At 35.3% G+C, this 15,575-nt stretch overlaps 1 protein-coding gene across 6 annotated transcripts; it reads right to left on the bottom strand.

Moving 5' to 3' along the window:
• Positions 1–222: 222 nt before the first annotated feature.
• On the bottom strand, positions 223–6,122 carry LOC18094746 (protein MLN51 homolog). 6 transcript variants are annotated; one of them, XM_024588379.2, is made up of 11 exons: positions 5,075–6,122; positions 4,503–4,606; positions 3,334–4,401; positions 2,875–2,989; positions 2,387–2,509; positions 1,500–1,555; positions 1,351–1,393; positions 1,181–1,257; positions 1,027–1,105; positions 785–871; positions 223–691 (listed from the first exon to the last, which is right to left on the bottom strand). In XM_024588379.2, exons 1-8 carry the CDS (start codon positions 5,599–5,601, stop codon positions 1,215–1,217), a joined length of 2,079 nt encoding a protein of 692 aa, XP_024444147.2. In that variant the 5' UTR covers positions 5,602–6,122; the 3' UTR covers positions 223–691; positions 785–871; positions 1,027–1,105; positions 1,181–1,214. The 6 variants fall into 6 exon arrangements, with proteins under 6 accessions (XP_024444147.2, XP_024444152.2, XP_024444131.2 ...); XM_024588384.2 differs by having other exon boundaries at positions 2,414–2,509; positions 3,334–4,405; positions 4,504–4,606; positions 5,075–6,121; XM_024588363.2 differs by having other exon boundaries at positions 3,334–4,405; positions 4,504–4,606; positions 5,075–6,120.
• Positions 6,123–15,575: the final 9,453 nt, after the last annotated feature.

Below are 15,575 nucleotides of genomic sequence, written 5' to 3'. Positions count from 1 at the left end.
CATTCTAAGTTCGTTATCTTCCTCCGTGCATCTCGTCGGACATGATATTTCAAAGATTCTCAAGTGCTTGTTGCACTTGGCAGCCCAACTCACTCACGGCATTGGATCCGCTCTTCTGTTCTGTTAGCATCAACCTTTCTTGAGACCAGTAGGCCCTAACGAATGAGTTTTCCTATTTTAGCCTTTCTATCCAAACCCAAACATGGCATAGACACAACTTGATTAAATAAACGAAAGATATAGCACATAAATTTTATTGTCATGATAAAAAGACAGAATATTTTAAATCATAGCCACGTTTTAAAAAATAAATTAAAAAAAAAAAAAAAACAAGCCACATTCCACAGCTGAGAGAAGCACTTGTTCTCACAGTATGAGTCCCACTAAACAAGTAAATGTCTACCTGCAGTATTTCAGCAGGAAGGCGGTCCTGAGCTAAACGAAGAAATCTCAGATGGAAATAGGTACCCTCAAAACCAGACTTGACCGACCAACGAGGATCATGCAAGTCATGTATAAAAAAAACTCATATACCAGCTACTGTGTAAAAGGAAAACTCACGTCACCACCGAGCAAGCACCTTCAGCACAATAATTCTTCTCTCTTTTTTCATTTTTTTAGTATATAGTTTTTTGAGAAGCCCGCATGCAATTCTCACGAGCTTCATTAAGAAACCAAGCCACAAGAAAACCTGAAAACACCAAAAAACACAATAAATAAAAGTCTGTTCACCAAACATTAAGAAACCAACATACCAACAGGATCTTCTCTAATGCATTCATACTGCAAGTTTTAACAAGAAAATGCCACCCGTCAAGCCACAATTATGTTCTCCAATTGACTGCAGCATGAGCAGGCGTTGGTTACATAACTGCAATTGTGAGGTGATAAGAATCAAGAGTAAATAAAAAGCATTTTCAGTAGGGAAAAATGATTTAACTTGCATAATTGTAAGGTGCTTGTGCTTTTGTTCAGAAGATTAAAGTATGAAACAGAAAAAATAACCAGAGGCTAAAATGTAGTTACCTAAAATATCCTGGGACATACTGTGGCCCAAAGCCCTCCAGAATAAAAGCTGGAGATCACAAAGGGCTTGAATGAAGACCTGTGTCAACACATAATCACGTCTAAGAATTTCATAACGCAAACAAAATACAAAGTTGACTGAACAGAATTTAACCTGTATCTGCTTATTAAAACACGCTCCATTTCATCTAAGTGCTTGTACTTGGCTGCTTAAAATCCATCTCCGAGTATCTACAAAGACAGAAATAAGTCAGCTACCTTATCAAGGAACGTAGAGAGTAGCAGGGGGGTAACAGAAAGCAACAGCTTAGAAATTTAACTTGCCTGCGAGGCTTTTGTCGCTGTCCAAATTCATCACTTGCAAGTTCTGTGGGACAGTTAGTTTCATAGAAACATAACAATGACAAGGTCTGTTCAAAATCAAGTCAACAGAATCTAAGCATAGCAACAGAAAGATTAAGATTGTTCCTTACCAGGTCTCTGAGTAGGCTTCCATTCATTATCGGGTACATTGGAACTACTTTCTTCACTGCAAAGGAAAACAAACCATCAATACTACTCTTGACTACATGTCAACAGAATAATGTCATTTAAGTCAATGAAGATGAAGCAACTTAGCACAAGAAAAAAAAATAAAAAACCAAAAGTGCTAAAGAGAAGTGCAACATATAATTGAAAATACAACGAGAAATATTGATATCATCTAACATTAAAAACAGTAACTATCCAGTCAAACACTTTAAATAGTAGCAAAAATTATAAATCAACCAGCAAACTACCAATTTCCAATTAGATTTCAAAATTGCAAAAGTGAATGATCTATAAAAAAAAAAAGTTCCAAATAAATTGACAAGACAAAACAAAACTAAGCCCTAGCATTCTACAATTACCGTTTTGACAAACAAATCAAAGAAGCATGCAGGCATGACTAAAGTTCTTACAACATTAAGCAATCTAATAATTCTCTTTCCAGGTAAAAATATGTTTTTTAAATGAAAAGAAAAACACCCAAAAAATTTACATCTAGATCACAATGTCTAACTCAGAAAAGGTTTGGCGTTGCCAGCTAGAATATAGGTCAATCCTAAGTTTAATCCATAACCTGTATAACCATTATCAATTGTGTCCCAACATAAAACAAATTCATCAAATAGGTCCCCAATGTTTTACCCATTTCTCAACTGGATTGTTCCTTCTGTTAATGTCTTTTTGTTTTTGTATTACAAGTAGCTCATGCAATAAAAAGCTGTTGTTTAGCAGAGATTTTTATGGAAAAATTAACAAACATGGATAAAAGGACCCAATGAAGAAATTCAACAAAACATTTGGACATCCAAGACAATGACAATTTGCTAACAACCTTGAAGAACCCAAGCAAGATGCTTGCCTGGATGGACGACCATGATAAGCACCATCAACTGTAAGATAAGGCGAACAATAAGTAGCCCCTAAAGCTCCTGCAGCACCAGTCAGAACTGGTAACCTGAACATCATTATAACAATTTATTATTCGCCTTTTACGATATAAAGAAAAGAAACCAAAAGAGAAAGACCACATAATGGAATGAACAGGGCAGTAATTCCTACTATAAACATCATGTGACACAGATTTGCTTCAAGATATATAGAAAACCATTGCATGACAGAAAAACACCATTGTGTTAGCAATCAGTTTATTTTCTTTACTTTTGTTCTGTTTTTTTATAGCTGAATCATAATAATCTGAATCCACCAGTGCAATTTGCCAATTGATGGGACATAGACAGCACCTCCCTAGACCATGCAAGACCCGAGGTAAAACCAAAACCCTGTCAGTTATATTGCAGTTCTGTGACAGATTCAGCATACCATGTCATTTCAGAATTCCCTAAACCAAGTTGAGGCTGAGCAACATATCCAGGAAATGCCATGCCAACCGCAGGAACTCCAATACCACCAGGATGCTGACTTCCAAATTGCATAACTGCATACCAATCAACCACCATAACAAAATGAATTATTTAAACACAAATATACAAAATGTAGTCCTTAGCTTCTTTAAAAACATAAAGCATGGACAAGACCACTATAACAGCTCATGATAAGAAAGCTATTCCTCCAAAGGATACCTTGAAGATACCAAACACACAGAAAAGAAAACAATATGAAGACCATGTCCATGATTTGAATAGAAAAATAATAATAAGGATAAAGCATTAGCATGAGCGCCTCTCACACTTGCATAATGAAGGCTCCTAATATTGCTATTATTCTTCTTCTTCTTTTCCTTTTAGATGATAAACAATGCAATCCAAAAAAAAACTATACCTGGCAAAAACGTTGGTGTTCCGGGGAGGTTCTGATCACCATGCCCAACACCCATATTCCTTGTGGCTCCCACAACCTCTGCCCCACCATAAAGAAAAGATCCCCTTCCATTTCCTTGAATAATGCCTTTTCCCTTTCCAACCAATGCAGTTCTGGATTTACTTGATTCCACAGCAGTCTCTGCTTCACCAGCTTCATAAGAATTTAGTGACAAAGCAGTTTTTGGTGGAGAAGAGGCTTGAGAGCCACTACCAGGATGTTGGACTAACGGCTGAGCAGGAGCTGGTTGAATGCGGTTTTGAGCAGGAGCTGGTTGAATGCGGTTTTGAGCAGGACTTCGCTGACGAGAGTGAAGCGGTGCGGTGGGAGAGGTTCTGTTGGTTAGGTTGTGCTGTGGACTCCCCTGATAACTCCTCTGGCTTGACATAGCTACACCCCTCCCTTGCGCCCTGGATTGCAAAGATTGGATAGTGCTGACCACAGAAGATACAGATGGTGGCGTTTGCATATTGTTCAAAGGCTTCCCTGCTGGAGTGATGGAATCATCAATATAAAGCTTGTCAATTGCAACAGAGTCAGCTATATTCTTCCCCCTCACCAATGCACTGGTTTGCTGCATAGGAAAATTCTCATCTATAACAGGAGTGCGATGATTCTTGCTTGTGCTTGCACCGTGTACATCCCTTTTCTGACCCAAGGTGATGTCTTTACTTGAAGATCCAGAAGGATAAAAAGGAGGAGAAGCAGAACTCAAGTTTGAGTTTTTTCGAGCAGTGGGCACTTGATCAGATTCTGTATTTGATGCTGATATCAAAACTCTCCCTGAACTGCCATGCGAATGTTTTTCAAGGGGCTTCCCAGGCTGTTTGCTTTGCACTGGAGGTGTCTCTCTGCGGCTCTTGAAAGTAGATTCACCCTTTCTGGGTCCTCTACCTCTCACAGCTTTTGGTGCCTGGTTTTGATTGTTACCATCACTAAATGATTGCGACCTGTTCCGTCTGGCATATCCTTGTTCTGGACCTCGATTTTTACCACCACGGGCATGAAAATTACCTTTAGCATTCCTTCTTCCCTGAATTATTACGAGGAAAGTTTCACTAAGAAACAACAAAAAGGAAAAGGAAGAAAATGGACTCTCACATCAAATAAAGTTTTGTATGAAATTATCACCTGTTCATAATGCCTTTCCTGCAAAGTCATCTCTTCAAACTTGTCATGCCCCCATTTCTTATTGTCTTTGGACTCCCACAACTTCCTTCGACCTAAGGTTCGCCTAAACCAAGTACAAGTTAAACTTAGAATTACTTATTTAAGATATAACAAGTGAAAGGAGATGGTACACATCATTCAGAACTACATGGTAACAATATGTATAGGAAGTTCTGACTATGAATATCAAAAGCAAAAAAAGTAAAAGGTAAAACAGAAAGTCCAGGTTTTTCTATATAAGCCCAGGTAAGACAAATTATCTACGTGAACAATGGTTAAGTCTAGAATCGTAAAGCAAAGGGAGTAGCACACCAAGATATCAGAACCATGGATCCCTGGTTAAAGGAAATATAGACACATGTGTTTATGCATACAATAAAAAACCACAAAAATAAAAAATGACTATTAAAGTTCATAGGCTTTTGCATTGAAGTGTACACTACTAAACTTCAGTATATAATATACTATGAACAAACTCTACACTAGAACAAATTTCTTCTATCCTAAAACCACACCAATGGCACAATCATACCTGTGCCGACCACCAGCACTGTCCCTAAACCTATCATCATGCATGTAAAATGCCCCAGCAGTAGGCACAGCAAATGGCTCGTTCTCCTTCTTCCCCTCTTCCCCTTCCTCCACTTTCTCCTCTCCCATCTCCTCCACCTTCCTCCCCTCAATCTCCTTTTCCCTAACCTCAACACCAACATTGCCGTTGCCTCCTACTCCCTTTTCATTTCCTTTTTCCCCCTCCTCTTCCTCATAAACCTCTTCTTCTTCCACTTCATCATCATAAACCTCTTCATCGTCATCTCCATCTTCCTCTCCATTTAATGCGTCTTCTTCTTCTTCTTCGTCGTCATCATAGTCTGCAGCCCCAACCTGGTCGTCAGATTCATCAGAGTGAATTGGAGACCTCCGATCAATTATGGGCTTCTCTTCTCCTTCACCCTCCTCGTCGTCACTCGCAGCTTCTCTCCTTCTCCTTCCAAGCAACCGCTTCTCTTCCTCAGGATCACTCTCATATTCAATCTCCGCTTCACCAACCCTGGCCATTATTACAAAACCCTAAAATTTCAAATTTTCACGTTGCAGTCCGTCAATCAAAAGGACAACAACAATAAGAAACTCCCAGTCGAATCAAACTTCTAAACGCCGCAAAGAAAACACATAATCCTTCCACGCAAACAAAAACTTCCTCACAAACCAAAAGGCCGGGTAAAGAAATTAGAAGTCAACCAGAACTGGCGATAAAGCGAACCAAAAGCAAATTCGTTAACAATCAAAGGAAATCGAAACTCTTGAAACCCTAAATTTGAAATGGAGACTAGATCCAGGAGTTCTGAATTTTGCAAACCCTAGATTCTGAGAAAGAGAGATTTGGTGATTTATTGGTGTAATCTGCGTCATAAAAAAATAAATAAATAAATTCAATAAATAGGGGAAGAAAAGAAGGATTGATTTATCAGAGGAGATTTCGAGGAGAAGAAATTCTCGTCGTTTGGGTTTAGGGAATCTTTAGGTATTTCACATTTTTTGTAGGGGATTTTAGGCAATCTGTATTTTCATGGAAGTTTCGGATTGGAAAGGACACGGCACGTGGGACGTGTGTAGCTTGGTCACCAGCAAGGGTAGTGTATTTGTGTTGACGATGTCGTTTTACAACTTGCACTCCTGTTAATAAATCCTCTTGGATTTTGTATAAAAAATTGTTGTGAAATTATATATTTTGCATTAATATCCGGTTTGTTTTTATATTTTAAAAATATTTTTGAAAAAATTTAAATTTTTTTATTTTTTTTCAAATTAATATTTTTCTAATATTTTTAGATTATTTTGATGCACTGATGTCAAAAATAATTTAAATAAATATATATATATATATATATATATATATTATTTTGATACATTTCTGAGTAAAAATCACTTTGAAAAACAACCACGACCACACTCTCAAACACGCTCAAGTATAAAAAGGTGTTGACAGTGCAAAATTTTTTATTTTTAAAATTTAGTTTTAATTTTTTTTTGTGATTTAGTACAAATTAAAAACTAATTGATTTTAATTTCTTATAAAAAGGTGGGACTGAAAAAAAAGACCTAAATAAAAAAAGATGTCAAACATGGATGACATTCCATAAATTTTTAAAAAAAGATGAATATTGGTCTTTGAACTTCAAAAATAAAAAAGATTATACAATTTCAGGTCAATATGTTTTCAAAATCAATTTTTGTATAAAAGCTCATTTTTGTTATTTTTAGTCTCTGATTGAGAAAGAGAGAAAGGTTACTAAATTCTAGTAGTAGAAAGAGAAACATGTTGTTGACACTAATTTAGGCCACCAAAACGGAAGATATTTGTGTCAAATGGTTCCTTTTGATGAGGAAAATTTCATATTAGGTTTTTTTCACCTTTAAAGTTCGTGAAAAAACAGATATGAACTCAGTGTGATTTTTTGTTTCGGATTGATTTCAGTTTTTGAGATGATTTTTTGATTTTTTTTATATCATAGATAGGTTTATTGTGGTTTTTAAAGTATTTTATAGGTATTTTGAGTAAAAAATAGGCTGAAAAAACGGGTTTTGGGGTTAAAAACTTAGGCCTCGATTTTTCAACCACCATAATGGCCAGAATCTGGGCAAGATCAGATGACACGTCGTCTGATTTATTTTTTCCTATTATTTTCAGTTAATGCTTCTTTTCAAAAAAAATATATTTATATTTAGATTAATATCCCTTCTTTCTTTTATTTTATTTAGAGAACCTTTTTTAAATGAAGGTTATTTTTTGGATTTGCGTTTAATTTTCGAAGAGATTTTTCTAATTCATCTATAATTTTTTTATCTTTTGTATAGATGAACTATATTTTTTAAAATAAATTTTTTTTATTTTCAAATAATATTTCTAATATGTGTAGTCTCGCATAATATTTTTTCTTTTTATTTTATTAAATCAATTTAATGTGTTTGTCTATTTCTGTTATCATCTGATTGAATAAAAAAATATTGTAATAAAAAAATTTAGCAAACATAATCAGGTATGTTGTTACTCATTTTTGGACCCCACGTGCTGAAGATGGTGTGTACCCCTTTTGAACCAAGTGCAGGAGTGTAGCTCATATGTTTGATGGAAAATTGACAAAAGCGGAGGAGAAAGAAATATTTTTTCGAACCCTATTTGAGTTGTTTTCTACTCTTTTTATCCTCCCCTTTGCTGCCAAAAGTGTCATGTTTCTTAGGCTGATAAGGAGTCTTCATATAAATCCCTCAGAATTTGCATTTTAAAAAAAAACTGATTCTGTTATTGTCGTAATTTTTTGTTCCAACTCAGGCTCTAATTCTGACTTGGTTTTGTACGATATCTGACCATCCTAGCTATATTATGTCACTTATGACATGTTGAAAAATTGACCTACACCTTTATTGGGTCCTAGGGATCACTGTTCTTAGGGCAGACTCTCAGTCAAATTTGGATGTTCGGCATTGTCAGATCAAGAAAACCTTTTTGACCAACCAGATTCTGTTATCTAAAACGATTTTATCTCATTTTGAATCATTCATCAAAGTTGTAGTCCGGGACACATAGATGAATTTGGGCTTTTGAATTGCTTGATTTCGATATTAGAAGCTCAAGATATTTCTGTTTGAAATCTAGCGTGGAAACATAGAATCCTGTCGCAAAAAGGTTTCCAGCCGAGTTTGGTTACAATTCTGTTATTCAAAACGAATTTATCTCATTTTTTATCCTTCATGAAAGTTGTACCTCTACAAGTGTAGATGAATTTAGGACCTTTGAATCGCTTGATTTCGATATCAAAAGCTCATAATATTCCTGTTTGAATATCTAACGTGAAAGCAGAGAATTCTGTCGCGAGAAGGATCCTGACCCGAGTTTTACACTAAAGACTCTATTTCCGTCATAAATTTTATTGATTTGTTCTTAGGTCATACTCTCAGTCATATCAGGATGCTCGACATTGTCAGTTTCTGAAATAGATCAGGAGGCCCTTTTTGACCAACCAGATTACTGTCAGATTCTGTTCTCTAAAACGATTTTATCTCACTTCGAATCCTTCATCAAGTTGTAGTCCTGGACATGTAAATAAATTTGGGCTTTTGAATCGCTTGATTTCGATATCAGAAGCTCAAGATATTCCCATTTGAATATCTAGTGTGAAAGCAGGGATTCCTACCGCGAGAAGGATTTTTGCCCGAGTTTGCAGGACACAATTGTAAGATGCTTAAAGTTTGAAGACCAATTGCAGGCCAATTTGAAGCCCTTTTTTTGGACCAATGACCAAATGGAAAAGGTGCTAAAATAAAGAAGTTGATTGAAGATAAAATTAGAAGAAATTTTGTCGGAGGAAGAAATTGAAGAACCATGTTTTTATCTGCACAGCTATCCTGATTTTTCTTTCCTTTTATCTGTAATTTCCTGTTTGGTTTCCATGTTTCTCTCACTTGATTAGAGAGATGCAAACCATGTTTTTATTGCCTTATTTCAAAGGGAGCAGCTGGTGCCTCATGGTCCCAGCTATGGAAGGAAAGAAAGGAGTTGTACCACCCTCTTGATCACTGAAACTAATTGCTGAAATCAAAATAGGAATCAGAATATTTTAGTTTCCTTTTTGCGTTTTTTTTACTGCAAATCAGCAGGGATTTGCATCCTAGAATTAATGCATTGAATCTTTCCTAAATAGAGATATATTAGACTATATATAAGCCCCCTCTAATGACCTAGCGAGAGGGAGAAGAAAGAAAAGGAGAAAAGAAAGACCAGAAAAAAACGCAAGAGAAGCAGGCAGTAGGAGAGAAAGAAAATGCAGAGAACAGAGGGAGTTTCTTCCCTTCATTTCTTGCGTTATTGTGAGATCGGGAAGGCAGGTAGTAGAAGAGAAAGAAGAAAAAAGAGAAGAGAAACAAGAAAAGAAGCAGGGACTGCCTTCCGGTTGCTCTATTTTCTGCAAATAAAATCTGCAAAACATGGGAGAAGAAAGTGCAGATAACCAGTAGAGAGAGGGACGAAGATTGCAGAGGTTAAAACTCAAGAGACGAACAGAGAATAGGGGGAAAGAGCTGGAACAGATGGCAACACTGATCGACTAGCCAGCAAAGCCTTCAACAGCGTTGCAGCTCCTTCGTCTTCCTCCAGGTCTGTTCTCTTCACCTCTTTGCATGCATTTTCCTTTGTGTTTGTACTGTTCAAGTGAAATATAATTCACTTGAACAGTAGCCGGGTCTCTTTAAATACATTTTCCCTCTTGAACAGTGTCTTAGCGTGTGAATGCATCATCCTTGTACAAGCGTGGCTTATCATTTATGCTTAAGCATTGGAGTGTTTGTTTAAAATAAAAGTGTGCAATGGTTTGTCATTTATGCTTAAGCACTAGAGTGTTTGTTGTAAAAAAAAAATGTTTTTTATGTGTTGCATACGGTCAATACCCTAACATGTTTTGAACGGTTTTTTTTTTATATAAAAAATATTGGAAGTTTCAAAAATGTGTTCTTGCATGGATTTCTTAAACACAATAAAAATTATTTTCTTGCATTTCTGGATTTTACAACATGTTTGTAAAACTCCAAAGGATATTGGCCAATATTCCAAAAAATAAAAAATCTTATTTTGGGGGAAATTCATATATTATTCACCGTTAATGTTTGGATAAAGAAATCCCAAAGGGATGAATATCCAAAATATTATTGGGAATAACTTGTTATTATTCACTGTTAATATTTGGATAAAGAAACCCTAAGTGGTAAATATCCAAAATATTTTTTTAGGAATAATAAGTCATCACACATCTTTGAAAGAAGTCTTGATTATAATCGAGGACATTTTAATTTTTTACTCCACTGTTTACAAGCCGTGAAAGTATGAAACACTAAGGCAAAAATAGGCTTTTAAAGCGCACTAAATTTCCTTAGATTTCTAAATTTTTATCCCTGCTCCTTGCAGTTTACGAGTCGCAAACTCTTGAAATACTAAGGGAAAAATGAGCTTTTAAAGCACATGGAATCTCATTGGATTTCTATCTTAATAAATTTAGTTTGAATCAAACCTAGGAAAACTGATGGGATTAGAAAACACCAACACCATAACAATTATAAGGCAAACCAAATATCAAGCAGCTTACCTTAGGTAGGGCATCCTAGGGGTGCTAATACCTTCCCTTTACGCAACTAGTCCCTTGCCTTGGAATCTCTGAAAGACCAGTTAGGGTTTCTAGTGACCAAAATACTAGGTGGCGACTCCTTTATCCATAAAAAAACAAAAAAAAAACCAAAATCAATTGAGGGTCGCCGCGCTCCGCCGCTAGGGTGCGACAGGGTAAAGTCCCATCTTGCGAGATTAACCGAGTATCATTAATGACTTTTTATTTATTTATTAGAACATATAGTTCTCGGTTTATTTGATTACATATATGCATAAACTTTTTGATTTGCACTTAAATTTTTTGAAATATAGAAATGCGTTGAAAAAACTTGCATATACATTTTTTTATAGAAAATAAAAATATATGACCCGCGGCAGAGCGCCGATCACATAAGTAGTACATCTTTATTTGTCTTTCTTCTTTTTTCTATTTTCATGTTCATTTATAATCTTCAAGTTCATTTGAATTCTATATTTCTTGTGACCTTTTAGGCTTACAAATATTAATGTATGACAACATGTTTGAAACCTTCTTAATTAAATTCAATTTAAATTTTTTAATGAAATCTCATGTTTGAAACTCTTTAGAGTATTTCAATTTCTAAAAATGCTACAAAAATAAGGGTTTGATGAGTTAACTCAATTGACTCGAGTTTTTTCTTTTTTTCTAATTGATTTTATCTCAATTTCACCTTTCAACATTGGGTTGATTGGAAATTAGATTTCGTGATTTGTTTTAGTTTGTTTTCTATAAGGATATTCTTATCTCATGACTCGGGTTACAGGTTTGGCGGATTAATCCAGGTTGACTGAAGTTGTTTTTTTTAACTATTTTTTTTCAATTTCATCTTTCAACACTGGGTTAATTGGGAATTGAGCTTCATAATTTATTTTAAATTTATTTCTATTGGGTTATTGTGGTCTCATGACTTAAGTTGCGAATTTGACAAGTTAATCCGAGTTATCTTTGACCATTTGTTATCATTTTTTTAGTTGATTTTTTTTTTAATTTTATCATTCAACATTGGGTTTATTAAAAATTAGGCTTCATAATTTAATTTGATTTGTTATTTTTTAGGTTGTCGTGGTCTCATAACTCGACATGTGGATTGATAAGTTAACCCGGGTTAACCAAAACCGATTTCGTATATTGTCATCTCAATATTTATAAAAAAATATATTGAATATTTATTTTGAGTTAAACTATGTTTTTACTGATTGTCCAGGTTGCATTTTGAGCCTTTAAGTCGACCGAGTCATATTGGATCATTTCTCACACGATGTAGAAAATAAATTCTACCAGAAAAAAAACATTAGCAATGTTTTGATATTTTTTATGTTAAAAAAAATTGATTTGACCAGCAGCGCAGCGCAGGCCAATGATCTAGTGTAAACTAAATATTAAGCAGGTATAGAAAAATAAACTAGGATTTTAAAGACTACAAAAAATCCTAGTTGCTCTAATGATATGATTTTTATGGGTTTATTGGTTGGGTGCAAAATATGAATAAAGATTTTGAAACAAATAGTGAAATGAAAAATAAGGTTGAAAACTTGAAAGATGTTGTTCAAGGGATCAATCCAAATTTGCAATATATGAAGAGCATTATAATGGGATTAAGAACATTGCTTTTAGGTTTCTTAGCTTTCCAAATTATTTTAATGTTTATGGAGTGAATGAAATACATGTAATGGAGATTTTACATGTTATGTATTTGTGTAATGCAAGTTATGTTATGAATGCATGATTTGAGCAACATGATGACAAAACAGAAAAACAAAACCTGATAGCTATAAAACACAACAATAATACAAAATTTATATAACAATCATAACATATTTTTCAAGACTATAATGAAATCTTAGAGCATCCAAAATAATTCATCAAGGCTATGACAATTCATAATAATGAGTTATAAAAGCTTAACAAACTAGAAATACAGTAAGTATATAACAAACCTAAATAAGACATAAAGGAAATTACAATTCAAAAGGCTAGTGAAAATGATATAACAAACCTAAGAAATATAAGGTTGTGGCTTAGCTTTTTGGCTTATTAGTTTTTGTTAGATTGTGAGGGTGATGTTCTTCTTTCAGGCTTGGATGATGAGGTTTCTTTTTGTTGTTGAGATGATGAAGTTGATTTCTTACTACTGTTAGTTCCAATAATAACATGCGACTCTTTCATATAAGCGATCCAAGTCAAAAACATAAATCCACCAATATTTTATTTCTCTCTGATGGATTCAAATAAAATAGACCTAACCCCCCCCCCCAACGGGCCCAAAAAAACATCTTCTTTGCATTCGAGCTATCACACACGAGCCCAATTGCTACCAAGATACATGGGCTCAAGCATGGTGTCCCGAGCCCATGCTCGGCGTGACACCTTTTTAGGCGTGTCATGCCTAGCAAGAGTTAGGGGTACTAACGCCAGCACTCTTTAATTAATTGGGGTGTTGGACACATCAGCACCCTCCTAATTATTTGGGTTTAGGCATAACATTTGGACCCAATTAAATAGGGGTGTTGGGCGCACCCGAACCCAATTATTATGGGTGTTAGGGCACGTAAGCACCCATTATTGGGTACATGTATAACATCTGGACTAATTTAATTAGGGTGTTGGGCGTTTCAGCACCTAATTTCTCGGGAGTGTTAGGCATTCACCCCAAAACCCCTATGGGCTCGGGCACGTGCCTCGAGCCTAACACTTATTTGAGGATTTTTTTTAGGACCCTACGTGAGTCCTTTAGTATTTTATACTGATTTAATATGTATTATTTTAAGTTGAATATAACTCAAAATATCACACGGGTGAAATTATATTTTAGCACATCCTCTCCACAAAAAGACAAGACTCATGGGTTATAAACACACCACGAATCATTTAAACTCAAGGTTAACAATCTCTTCATTCTTAACATTTTCAGCATACATATTTTTAAAGTCTATCTCTCTAAAATATCAATGCATTTTCTCTCTTTACAAAGTTACTAACTTAACCATCATGGATATCACACCTGGCATCGCGACGACCTTTAAATTTCTAGGAAAAAAACATATATCTGGTATCTTGTTCTTAGAGGGGAAAAAAGTCTGGTTTAAGGAGTCGTCATCTAGTATTATGGTCACTATGAACCCTAACTGGTCAACAGAGATTATATGGTACGAGGCTGATTATACAAAAGGAAAGATATTATCACCCCTTAAGTGTCCTACCTGAGGTAGATTGTACTGCTGGTTTTGTCTTAAATTGCTAAATATTTGTTGTATTTTTGTTTTTGATGGTATGCCTATAATATTCTTGACTCTAGTGTCATTTGAATATTCAACTAGAAATACTTCCAACCCTAGCATTAGTAAATATTATGTAAAAAAGTATGGTGTTCCTGACTTTGGCATTAGTGTATATTGGGGTTCAAGATAAATTTCAATTCCAGTGTTCTGATTCTTAATTCTAGCATTGGTGAACATCGAGGGTATTCCTAATTCTGACATTAGTGAATACAAATATTCCTGACTTTGGTACCAATGAATAAACAAGTAAAATTTTGACTTGAAAGCAGAACATGTATTTTTGTATTTTTGTCAAAAGGGAGTTTTCTTCTTCTTTTTTATTTTTTTTAGAAAAGAGAAAAAAACCGAAAAAGACAGGTATATATTTTATACCAGATTCGCATTCCGCAATATAACTCTACAACCCAATACTAAGTAAAGTCATAAAAAAAACATGAAAGAGACTCATAAAAAATTCAAAAGGGTCCCTAAATTTTTTCAGAATTTTCTGATATCTTAAAAGGCATGTTTGACTAGATATTAAAATAAAGAAGAGTAAAGGAAAGGGAAACGGCTTAAAGGTGTGTTTGCCGAACACACCTTTAGCTTAAAAAAAAAGGTCGGTTGGGCCTAAGGCCTAGGCTCGGCCTGGTCTCAACAGTTCTTTCTTTTTTTGGTTAGATCTAGCCCAACCATACAAGTTAGGCTTGATCCAGCCTACCCAACTTGGTCACTGGGGCATCCCAATGACCAAGTTGGCATCATTTGCATGCGTTAATTATTCATACATGTTTGCTACGGGGGGTGAGTAATTAAAATTCAAAGATGGGGAGAACAATAGCTTACCTGGTGTAGCTATTGCTAGAGACGAAGACGTGAGGCAATGATGCGCTGGTTGGACAAGGCTCATTTCTTCCCTTTTGTTTCTGTTTTAGTTTGTTTCTCTCTAGTCGTTCTTCTCTCTAGCTCCCTTACTCTCTTCTTTTTCTTCCTCTATTTTCTTGCTTTTTTCTCTAATTTCCTCTGTTTTTTTCATGTTTTCTGTTCTGTTGGATGGACCAGTAGCCTGTTGTGAGGGAGAGCAAAAATTTCTTTACTGAAGTTCTGAAGGAAATCCAAAAGTCCCTCTGGTTTTTGCATTTTTTTCTCCCTAACTCTCTCTATGTTTTGTTTTGTTTTGTTCCCCTCTGCTTCTGTTTTTATAGGGATGGACCCCTGGATATGCATGGTGGGTCTGTTTTATCTCTCATGAGGATAAGGATAAGCATGGCTTGAAAGTGTTCGTGTTTTGTCGGAATAAAAACACTAACAGTCTTGCCATTGTTGGACTGTTGGTGATGGGTTTATTTAACATTAATGGTGCATCGGGGGGCAAAATGAGCTGAACCAATTTGGGATTTGTAGTAGACCATTTGGTCTATATTCTGGCTTGGATTTGGTGTGAATTGTGGTCTGACCGATGTTATTTTGACAACTTTTCTTACACAAATTTTCCTCTATTTTAGAGGCAGAGGAGAATGAACAGTTGATTGAACAACATCATTTTAGGTCGAGATGGTCATTCTTCAATTTAACCCCTGAAGTTCTAACATCTTGC

Source organism: Populus trichocarpa, chromosome 1, assembly GCF_000002775.5.
Source record: "Populus trichocarpa isolate Nisqually-1 chromosome 1, P.trichocarpa_v4.1, whole genome shotgun sequence".
Lineage (NCBI taxonomy): Eukaryota > Viridiplantae > Streptophyta > Magnoliopsida > Malpighiales > Salicaceae > Populus > Populus trichocarpa.
This window is presented reverse-complemented; position numbering and strand designations above follow the sequence as displayed.

Excerpts from the sequence above, each read along its gene's own strand:
- LOC18094746 (XM_024588363.2), bottom strand. The coding sequence starts at position 5,601 with ATGGCCAGGGTTGGTGAAGCGGAGATTGAATATGAGAGTGATCCTGAG. Across the intron at positions 4,406-4,503 it reads AGGAAAGGCATTATGAACAG|GGAAGAAGGAATGCTAAAGG; the intron begins GTGATAATTTCA and ends GTAATAATTCAG. Across the intron at positions 1,394-1,499 it reads GAAGCCTACTCAGAGACCTG|AACTTGCAAGTGATGAATTT; the intron begins GTAAGGAACAAT and ends ACTGTCCCACAG.